General features: G+C 56.5%; 1 protein-coding gene across 1 annotated transcript in view; it reads left to right on the top strand.

Moving 5' to 3' along the window:
* IGF2R (insulin like growth factor 2 receptor) overlaps positions 1 to 8,813 on the top strand; it is a 105,367-nt gene extending 96,554 nt beyond the window's left edge. The window contains exons 44-48 of the mRNA XM_047858261.1: positions 164 to 351; positions 1,995 to 2,181; positions 4,630 to 4,782; positions 6,214 to 6,283; positions 6,956 to 8,813. Of these exons, the coding sequence (XP_047714217.1) occupies positions 164 to 351; positions 1,995 to 2,181; positions 4,630 to 4,782; positions 6,214 to 6,283; positions 6,956 to 7,372 (1,015 nt within the window). The 3' untranslated portion in view covers positions 7,373 to 8,813. The remainder of the gene's footprint in view (positions 1 to 163; positions 352 to 1,994; positions 2,182 to 4,629; positions 4,783 to 6,213; positions 6,284 to 6,955) is intronic.
* The last annotated feature ends 2,230 nt before the right edge of the window (positions 8,814 to 11,043 follow it).

The following is an 11,043-nucleotide window of genomic DNA, read 5'->3' on the forward strand; positions in this document are numbered from 1 at the left end:
GGAGGCAAGTTGGTGCCCTCGGGGGTCTCCGTGGGCTCCCAGGCTGGCCAGGGTGGAGAAGGGCAGTGTCCTGCGGCCCTGTGCTTGTTCACAGGTGTCTGGGTCTCTGGTAAATGGGTTCCTTGAAGGACTGGAGCCATTGCTGTCTTTTCCATTTCTCCAGGCTGTTCAGTGCCTCTGGGGACATGAGGACAAATGGGGACAAGTACCTGTATGAAATCCAGCTTTCCTCCATCACGAGCTCCAAAAACCCGGCGTGCTCTGGGGCCAACATCTGCCAGGTTAAACCAAATGACCAACACTTCAGCAGGAAAGTTGGAACTTCTGATAAAACCAAATACTACGTTCAAGGTAATTGCTTTCCATTAACGTTCCGTGTCCCGCTTCCTTGGAAGGGCCTTACGCTTTCCCCGAACTAACACCCTTCCGTTGAAATGCCACATTTTAAAGCAGAAGCCCTGGTCTGATTCTGTGTCTCGATACGTGTTCATCAAGATGGATCGAACAGGTGTAAGATGAACGTTTCACTGTAGGTAAAATTCACCTTAGACTTGGTCTGCGCCAGGGGGTGTGAGGTGGGGGTGTGGAAGGTGAAGTGTGCGCGTCCAGAACTGCCTTTGATGCGGTTTTAGTCGTGTTCTTTACTTCACAATTTCAGATGCTATTACACAAGGATGAGAAATTTTACATTTGTCAGAAGGATGAAAAGAAAGGATAAACACTCTTTAAAAGGTCAAGTGCATGTTTCCGCGCTCGGACGCTGAGCGCACGCGTCACCGCACCTGGCCATGCCCGACGGGCAAGGCAGAGGTACCCGTCACGTCAGCCTGATTTGCTTTCGTGATTCCACACCAAGGAGCAGTAACCCCCGCGGTTCTCTTTTCTAGCAATTCTGGGTTGGATTTACTCGTACCTGTGCGCGTCGTGCGCATTTACTTATTCGGGGTTAATTAAACCCCTTTTAAACCTTGTCGCTTTCTGCATTCACCAGCCCTAGAAAGTAAGTTTAGTTTTAAGACCACTTGTTGTGTTGCATGAAGAAGTACAGATTGAATCTCTTCCCGAGTCTTCATTCATTTGAGACGGCAAGAGTAGGAAGCTGCCACGGGCTCCCCCATCAGCTCGTGGACATGGGCCCGCATGCCGGCCTCATGGGACGGTCCGTTCAGGCCTTGCCTCAGCCAGTTATGCGTGAGAACACGTGGGGCCTCCCGAGCCCAGCCCGCATTGGCCGGGGCTCAGGGCTCCCTGTGTGTGGACGTGACCGCCTTGCACACGGAACTCGGTGGCTCTCCAGCGGTGGCTCGCTGTGAAGTTTGAGCCACTTGCAAAGTTTGGGGAGGGCAGCGTCCGCACAAGGCTCCCTCACCTCTGACACCAAGTGGGAGTTTTTGGGGGGGCTTCCCCCGCCACCCTCAGGTCTGGTCCTTCGCTGGGACTCAGAACTCACTGAGAGCTGTTACTGCCACCGTTAAGGATGACAATTGGCGGAGGGGAGAAGCATGTAGGGTGACATCCAGGAGGGAGCCAGATGCTTCCGTCGTCCTCTCCCTGTAGAATCGGGCTGTGACCGTACGCACGGAGTGTCGCCAACCGGGGAAGCTCGTGTCTCCGTGTCCAGGGGTTTTATTGCGGTTCCGTCACAGAGGCTTGTTTGGTTGGCCCGCCAGTTGCTTGGTTCCCCATCTGGTCCATTTCGGTCTCCGGATGAGCAGGTACCATGTGGCCAGTCGCCATTCTGAATCCGACTGTGAACTGAGGACAAAGGCCGAACCTCTCCTGGGGTCAAGGTTCAAGTCTTTCCTGCTCCCGGACTTCAGGCGGGGGGCCCTGTAAGGAGTGTGAGGTGGCCTGTGAGAACGCGCACATGTGAGACCTTTGAAGAAGGCCCTTTACGTGAGATCCTAAGTCCGTGCGGGAGTTTTACAGACCACGAGGACATTATTGAAACGTCGATGGTAACGTGTGGTTGTGTCGTACTTCCTTTTTGACAGACGGGGATCTAGATGTGGTGTTTGCCTCGTCCTCTAAGTGCGGAAAAGACAAGACGAAGTCTGTGTCTTCCACCATCTTCTTCCACTGCGACCCTCTGGTGAAGGATGGGATCCCCGAGTTCAGCCACGAGACCGCCGACTGCCAGTATCTCTTCTCTTGGTACACCTCTGCTGTGTGTCCCCTAGGGTGAGTGCGCGGGCCGGGCCACTTTCCCCTTTCTGCGCACGCTCACCAGCCGCACGCCGACCCGCTCTCCCCTGACTCAGCTCGAGCACGTATTTGTGTGTGTTCTGCCCCACCTGGTGTGGGGATATTCAAGCGTGCACAAACACCGGAGAGGCAAGCCCCACGCGGCCAGCACGCGGCCTCACTGGCTGTCCAAGGGTCGCCCCTCGTCTGCTCCCCTACCGCCACCGCCCACCATTCCCAGGGCACCCCCATCTGCCGGCAGGCACGCACGAGGCCTGAGTGCGCCCGCTTTCTTTCCGGCCTCCCCCATGCTGCCTCACGGCAGGCCGATGCTGAGCCTCGTCTTTGTGTTCCTAGCGCATTTTTCCTTGGGTTCCAGTGCAGATTATTATATGGTAAAGGTCGCTTTACCTTGAGCGAGGTAGTGTTTATGTTTGGACGGAGGAAAACTTGTTCTACAGAGTTTGAAGATCAGGCATAGGCCAGGTTTTGCGTGCGCATATGGGAATGTGCATTTCTGTGCCAAGGGAAGGGTGATCTTGGCCTCTGTGTGGCCTCAGGAACTCTCTCTTCTTGTGTCCCAGGGCCTTTGCTCCTCTGCCCAGTTCACTGTCAGGTGTAGAGACCTTCATCTAGAACAAAGTGCTACAGCTTGCTTTCCTCTTTGGACTTGTTTTCTTCCCATTTCATCCAGGTCCTTTTCTTACAGAAGCGTTTTCAGTCTCTGTCTGAGACTACAATCAAGAGAAAAAGGAGTTCTTGCCATGCACTGGTTTCCTTTGTGTCCTGAAGGAATGTTTCTCTGCAGTCCCTAGAAACCGTGGTAGGAACAGTGGGAGGAGTCCCAGATCACATCTGTTAGATCTTAAATGAGTTTTCATTTTTAAAAAGAGTCAGCTATGTCTGAAGTTTTCCAGGAATGTGAACGCAAGGCAAGTCTTAAATTTCTAGACGTTGGTGCCGTATAAACAACACACACAAAGTTGTGTTGTTAAGCATCTGACTTCGGCTCAGGTCGTGATCTTGAGATTCTTGAGTTCAAGCCCTGCATCTGGCTCTGTGCTGACAGCTCAGAGCCTGGAGCCTGCTTCAGATTCTGTGCCTCCCTCTCTGTCTCTGCCCCTCCCCCACTCATGCTCTGTCTCTTTCTCTCTCTCTCTCTCTCTCTCTCTCTCTCTCAAAAATAAACATTAAAAAATTAAAACGCAAAACACACAGTGAAGTTAAGAACCAGTAATGAGAAATTACCTGAAAAATAGAAATACATTTGCAAACTAAAACACACTTGAAAATGATTCCTGGCTCCCTGGAGAACCCAAAAGTAGCAGTGAGGACAAGCCTAGAAGTGAGTGACGATGCGCCTCTCCCATTGGGACGCGGAGGTGCGTCCCAGGTGCTCCTGAACAAACTCCTGTCCCTCGGGGTCCACAGAGCACGTGTGGGGGCGTCCCCGCTCGAGCACACAGCGACCAGTGCCACCACGCTGGAACAGAACACTGAGGTCGTCGTCCGGTTTGGTACCGGATTATTTGGCTCAGGCTGAATGCTGAAGGGCGCAGTTATCCTCACGCAGTTGAGCCGTCGGTTGCCCTCCGACCCAGTCTGAATCAAGAAGTTTTCTGAACCAGTATCTGCACCTGTAGCCTCCAGTTCGTCACGGGTGTGGCCCATCAGTTGTCCTCTCTCCTCCCGAGCAGCCCATACAGTCCCTGTAGCCTGCCTCTCTGCCTTCCCAGGGCGGGAAGAACTTTGTTAGCGGATTCTGTTACTGTAGGTGCCCTGAGTGCAGGCACGAAGGGTCGGAAGTGTCCAGTCACTACATGGACATCTGGTTCTCTGAGCAGAAGGTCCGTTGTGGTTTTTCTAGCTTTGTGTTCGTTAATTTGTACTACTTTCCTTGAGCGTTTAAGGTCATAGAAATACGCTGCTCTTTCCCACACGTGGGCGGGACTCCTGCCGTCCTAGCTGCTCGAGGGGCGGTCGTGTTGGTCCAGGGACGTGCCTCCCGGACGCGGCAGCCCGGATGGAGCGTCTGTGCCGTGTCCAGCCGTGTCCCGTGCGTGTTCCCTCAGCCCTCGTGAGGCACCGACGGTGTGTCCTGAGACGAGGTGGAGGGGACAGAAGCCTGCCCCCGGCGGTGACTGCTTGTCCCCAGGGAGGGGAGCTGTGGTCCTGGGAAGATGAGTGTTGCCGGCTTATCCCTGCTGTGGCCTCCCAGGTGCCTCTGTGCCCTGCAGCCATCCGGGGGGGGCTGGCCGCCACGGAGTAGGCCACGCTCCTCCGTAAGAGCTGCCCGCGCGGCTCCAGGCGGTGCCTTCCACCTGTTCTCCGGTCCCGCCGCCGTGTCGTTGAGGACCCCGTCCTGCTGTTCTCCACACCCTGGGCTGGGAACTGCTCCGGCCGTGGCTGCCATGGCAGGCCACCAAAGGACGTGGTTCCTTTCAGGGTGGGCCTTGATGGTGACGGTGCGGGCGAGGACACGCAGGAGCACCAGGGGCTGTCGGAGAGAAGCCAGGCGGTCGGGGCTGTGCTGAGCCTGCTGCTCGTGGCGCTCACTGGCTGTCTGCTGACCCTGCTGCTTTACAAGAAGGAAAGGAGGTAAGGAGAGGGGAGCAGGTGTGCCCCGAGGCCAGTGCTTCAAGGTCGCGTCCTGGGGTGTGTGTGTGTGTGTGTGTGTGTGTGTGTGTGTGTGTGTTGCAACCACGGAAACGGTCTCCGAAGTCGCGTAAACGTCCGCGTTTCTGGGACGAGGTGACCATCTGACTCCCAGGCATGCAAGTCAGGCCCTGGTGGTCGTGTCGTGTAGGAGATGCCGCACAGGCACTAAGCCTGGCCTGTTTCTAGGATGTTGGTCTCTGAATGTGTCCAAAGAGACAGCAAATGAGCACCTTTTATGAGCAGGCTTCCTTCTGATCAGCTGACCCCTCTACATGGTCCTCCCCTCGCCCCTTCCTCCCGTTTACTAGATGCCTACCATGTGCCAGGCATGACACTGTCTTCTTGGCTCACGGTTTCTGGGTAAAAGGGCTTGTCACCACATTTCCGTGTGGTGTGTGAATGAGGCACAGGGCCCATGAGCCCTGTGCGTGGTCCTCCCTGGCAGGTGGGAGAGGGCGTCCAGAAGTCCTGGGTGCGGCCGTCCCGGCCCGGAGAGGCAGGTACTGGAACGAAAAATCCGGGCCGAGGGTCTGGGCATGAGTTTTGGCACACGTCTCTGTGCAGCCCTGGGGTGGGAGGAATATGTGCTCTTGTCATAGTCACATGGGACAAAGCAGAAGCCCACAGTGGGTAACTTGCACTTGCTTTTGCTAGACCACTGAGAGAGGAAGCAGGTTTCGAATCCACATTCGTCTGGTTCCAAAGTGTTCTTTTCATTGAACTCGTGTATAACCCAGCTGCTGTGGGTTTAGCGTGCCCATGCCATGGAGGGATGTGCCTGTGGGGGCTGCAGGCTTCTCTGTGAGCAGATGAGCAGGGTGCCAGGACTGTGGAAGGGCGGGTGGGCGAGGGGCCGGGGCCAGGGAGGGCCGGGAGGACTGGCACGTGAGACGCCAGGGCTGCGGAGGGGCGGGTGGGCGAGGGGCCGGGGCCGAGAGGACTGGCACGCGAGATGCCAGGGCTGCGGAGGGGCGGGTGGGCGAGGGGCTGGGGCTGGGAGGACTGGCACGCAAGATGCCAGGACCACGGAGGGGTGGGTGGGCGAGGGGCCGGGACCAGGGAGGGCCGGGAGGACTGGCACGTGAGACGCCAGGGCTGCGGAGGGGCGGGTGGGCGAGGGGCCGGGGCTGAGAGGACTGGCACGCGAGATGCCAGGGCTGCGGAGGGGCGGGTGGGCGAGGGGCCGGGGCCAGGGAGGGCCGGGAGGACTGGCACGTGAGACGCCAGGACTGTGGAGGGGCGGGTTTGGGAGGGGCTGGGGCCGGGAGGACTGGCACGCGAGATGCCAGGGCTGCGGAGGGGGCGGGGAGGGCCGGCCGGGCGGTTCTCCTGCCCGGCTGGTCCCGCCCGCAGTGACCGCTCGCCCCGCAGGGAGTCGGTGGTTAGCAGGCTGAGCAGCTGCTGCAGGAGGAGTGCCAGCGTGTCCTACAAATACTCGAAGGTAACGTCCCATCACCCCTGTCGCCCCCGCCCCACTGTTGAGCTGTGTGTGCCCTGATGGTGTCAGCCTGTGACGAGGAAGACGCCACCACAGGCCTTTTGAAGGAGAGAAGGGAAAGGTCAGCCGTCGCTCTGAACCCGAGCGCACTCCGTGTCCTTTCTGCCTTCAGGTTTTATCATCGCGGCTGCGGCTGGTTTTCTCAGAACGTTTAATATTTCAGTTGCTTCTACTTTGGGGGCTATTCTGAAAACTAAATAAATAACGAACGTGTCTGTGCATCTGGCACCTGGATGAGTCCCTTCAGATAAACTTCCCCCGGACAGGCGTTCGGGTAATGGGCACACGCGTGCTCGTGGCTCTCGGTCCTCCAGCCAGATTGCGTCCTCAAAGGTTTCGCTCAGACACAGTCACGTCCGGCCCCTGCGGCTTCTCGTACCGCACGGCCCCTCCCGTCCCCCCGGTGCCGCTGACTTGCCAGCCTGACACCAGCTGCCTCGTGGGGTCCAAGCGGGAGCCGACGGTCGCCAGCCTTCCCTTCCTCTCTGGGTGGGGGACCCGGGAAGCAGGGAAGGGGTTCCCCAACTCAGGCAGGTCACGGAAGGGAGGGTCACAGAGGAGCGGCGTGGTCTGGGGCCTCAGAGGGGCTCCAGGGTGTGGCCTCGTCCCTGGCAGGTGAACAAGGAGGAGGAGGCGGATGAGAATGAAACCGAGTGGTTGATGGAAGAGATCCAGGTGCCGACCCCAAGGCCCGGGAAGGAAGGGCAGGAAAACGGCCACATTACCACGAAGTCCGTGAAGGCCGAAGCCCTCACCTCCCTGCACGGGGACGACCAGGACAGCGAAGACGAGGTCCTGACCATCCCGGAGGTGAAAGTGCAGGCGGGCAGGGGGACCGGGGCAGCAAGCGTGCAGCACGGGAGGAACGCGCAGAGGAAGGAGCTTCGGGAGAGCGCGGATGGCGCGGGGGTGCTGGTGAGAGGGGACAGGGCCCGCAGAGGGAGGCCCAGGCCCGCACAGCAGAAGCCCGCACAGCCCGGCAGCCTGGCGTCCTTCCACGACGACAGCGACGAGGACCTCTTACACATCTAGTCTCCTGGCGCCTACAGGGGACGCGGGTCCGTGGCGTCGCCGAGCACCTCCAACCAAATAAGACTTCAGTTCGATGATGCTTCTATCATTTTTGCCTTTAACAAGAACTGTCTCAAAAGGGAAGAGTTTTTGTGATGGGGGAGAGGGTGAGGAGGTCAGGTTTACGGTCCTCGGAACGTGGCTCTGCCCCTGTCGTGGGGGCGGTGCAGGGCCCCGGGTTTTGTCCCCAGTCCTCAGAAGCATGGCTGCCGTGCGCTTCGTAACGTGCGCCCGGGCCAGACGCATCTTGGAACAGAGGGCTGTGTATTCGAGGAAAACCCTTGCTGCTTTAGGCCCTGTGGGGTATTTGACCATTATATTTTAGCATTTAATTCTCTCCTCCTATTTATTGACTTTGACAATTACTCAGGTTTGCAAAAAAGGAAAAACGAAAAAAAAAAACCACAAAAAACAAAAAACAAAACAAAAAAAACAAACAAGCCAACAGTTTCTTCGTGACAGCGGGGGTGATCGTGGTTCATCCCCGGTCGGAAGGGGAAGCTGTCGGTGTGCTAGGAAAGTCCATATGAGATTTTGAACTGGTCAATAATGTAGCCTGTAAGTTAGAATGCTCCAATCTGTCCCTTCCTTTTTGCTTCCTGTTTCTTAAGGGAACACGCACGTGCGCGCACACACACACGTGCACGCGCACACGCATGTGCAGGGTCCCCGAGTGCCTAGGCTTTGGAGGGTTCGCCTGCTCTCTGCCCTTAGTCAGTAACGGCTGCAGCGTTTTGCATGACATCTTCAATCCTAGGTGCACAGAGCACACTTATCAGTATTTCTTTCACCGGCTGGTGAATTCAAACAACCCACCCAAAGATTATTTTTGTGTGTGTGTGAGGATGGAGTTGAGATGTCAGAGAAAATAACTTTCCTCCAGATTTGGGGGATAGGTCTCACCTCTTCAGGTTCTCATGATACCACCTTTACTGTGCTTATTTTTTTAAGAAAAAAAAAAAAAAGTGTTTATCAACCATCCGACCTATAAGAAGCCTTAATTTGCACAGTGCGTGACTTACGGAAATTGCATGAAAGCCGATGGGCCAGCATCTCGCCCTAGCGTTGCACTTGGGGATCCCGCTCTGGGGGTGCTGGGTCGGCCTCTCGGTGCTGCGGGACTGGAGGGCGGGGCCGCTGTCCTTCCCTCGCTGTTGGCACCTTTCTCGAAGTGTTTAATGAATGACTTTTCTCGAATTCTAGAATTGTACATAGACTCAGTGGTATTCATGTACTGAGAAAACCACCCTATGGTGGTTCCTTGGTTTGTACTCCGTTTGGCTGGCTAATTTGATTTCAACATGAGTGTATTTTTTAAAATTGATTTCTTTCCTCATTTTTTTTCAATCAAATTTACTGTAAGATAAAGTATTCAACAATTTCAATAAAAGATAAATTATTAGTCGGGTGTTACTGCTTTCTCCTTACAAGTTGCCCAGCGCGCTGCCGAGCCTGGCCGCCCATCTGTTCTTCTGTGCTGTTGGGGAAGATGCCCGCGTTTGGGCTCCTGCCGCGGGGCCCCCTGGCCCTTCGTGTGCAGCACCACCGTGCGCTCGCTGGCGTCCTTCCGGTGGGCAGGTCTCATTTCCTCCTTCCTTGCGAGAAAGCGCACCTCCGGCTAGTCCCAGGTTCCTGGAGCGAGCACGTGGGAGTGCAGGTTCCGGCACTGCAGGCAGGCACGGGGGGGCGGGGGGCGCCCTGTGTGTCGTGGAGGGGGGGGGTGGCTTCTCTTTGGTCAGTTGTCACCCCGACTAGTGACGAGAGCTTCCTAGACGCTAGTGGGAAAGCGGACAAAGCAGAAAGTTGCAGCGGCAAGCGGACGTCTCGGAGTCAACGTCTGTCCCTCCCTCCCTTCCCCTCATTTGTTCATCGACGTCGTTTCTTCTGCCACCGACACTTGGGTCTTAGAAAAGTGTGCGTTACCACCCAGGAGTCACGGGTGCTCGGGGACTGTGTCCGGAGGGCTGTTCTCCCAGCACCCCCTCCCTCTAAGTCACAGGAAGCCCACTTCGGGCAGGGGGCAGGAGGTCGGGAAGGCCACTTGCAGTCATGCGCTGGCCCTGTTGGTGAACTTGACCACAGGGGTCTTTGTACCCCTGGCTGCCTGCCGAGCACGCGGCTTGTGGCCGGCAGGTGGAGGGTGACAGGTGGGCCCGTGTGTGTGAGGGCATTCGCTCTGACCCTTAGGAACCTGGACTAGAGCTAGCCCTGGGCTCGGAAGACAGTCCCCGTCCTCGCCGTGGCACGTAGTTGCGGGAAAACGCGCCCTGATGGCAGATAGGAACTGTGATGTCTTCAGAAGTGACTTTATTGATAAGAGTACAGCCCTGATACTCAGTGTCCTTTCAGCCAACTTTTCTGTGCCCTTTGGAGACTGTCCAAGGATGGCAGAGAAGTGGAGTAAGTGGGGGATGAGCACGATGTAGGCAAACCTTGTGTCGAGGAAAATCCGTGGTCTAGAAGTCTGTTCTTACTCGGAACGTTTAAAAACAGTTGACACCAGCTCTCCTCCGCCAACCACTGAGATCACACAGCACACGCGATGACCCTGCAGGAAGGCTGACTCCACCTGGACGTTTAAAACAGTACTCTGGTGGGGGGGGGGCAGGGGGGCACCTGGGTGACTCGTTCAGTTGAGTGTCAGACTCTAAATTTCGGCTCAGGTTGAGATCTCACAGTTCTGAGTTCAAGCCCCGTGTCGGGCTCAGTGCCGACAGCTCGGGGTCTGCTTGGGATTCTCCCTCTGCCCGTCTGTCTGTCTGTCTGTCTGTCTCTCTCTCTCAAAATAAATAAACTTAAAAAAAATGTTTCAAATTCCTAATTGGCACATAAGAATTGTTTTTTTTAACATTTATTTTTGAGAGATAGAGCACGAGCAGGGGAGGGGTAGAGAGAGAGGGAGACCTGGAATCTGAAGCAGGCTCCAGGCTCCGAGCTGTCAGCGCAGAGCCTGATGTGGGGCTCGGACCCACGAACCGAGAGATCATGACCTGAGCCATAGTCGGACGCTTAACTGACTGAGCCGCCCAGGTCCCCAGCACACAAGATTTTTAATATAAATGCAAAATTCCACCTAAAGGTAAGACTGTTTTGCTGTTGGTAAAAATACTGAAATAAAGTGAAACAGAATAAGAAAATAACAAAACCGTACTTTGGGGAACCTGATCCTTTGTGGGAGTCACAGAACCGATGGTCGTGCAGGTCCTACAGTCACAAGGGGGGAGGGAGCGTGTCGGGGGCGCGTGTTATGGATGAGGTTCGATTTAAATAAATCCCCTTCCCCCACGACTCAGGTGCTTCACACACCTTATTTCTCCAAGTGCGCGTCACTGAGTTGGGGTGAGCCTCGCCCTCGGGCTAGCCTTGCCGTACGGCCTGGGAGAGCGGGCTGAGCGCATGATCCCCTCCCCACAGGAAGCGTTGCGGGGGCCACTGTGGGTGCCGGGCTGGCCGCCGTGTCCGGGTCACGCAGGCCGAGGGACGGCGATCGGGCAGATGGCAGAGGCAAGGCTGAAGCAGGCCTGTGACTCAAGGTGTCACGTGGACGACACAGTAAGGAGCCGTGTGCTGTGGAAGGGCCCGCGTCGGTGGGAGAAAGGAAGAAGACGCGCTGAGGCTCAGGAGGCGGGTGT

The sequence above is a fragment of the Prionailurus viverrinus genome, chromosome B2, assembly GCF_022837055.1.
Source record: "Prionailurus viverrinus isolate Anna chromosome B2, UM_Priviv_1.0, whole genome shotgun sequence".
NCBI lineage: Eukaryota > Metazoa > Chordata > Mammalia > Carnivora > Felidae > Prionailurus > Prionailurus viverrinus.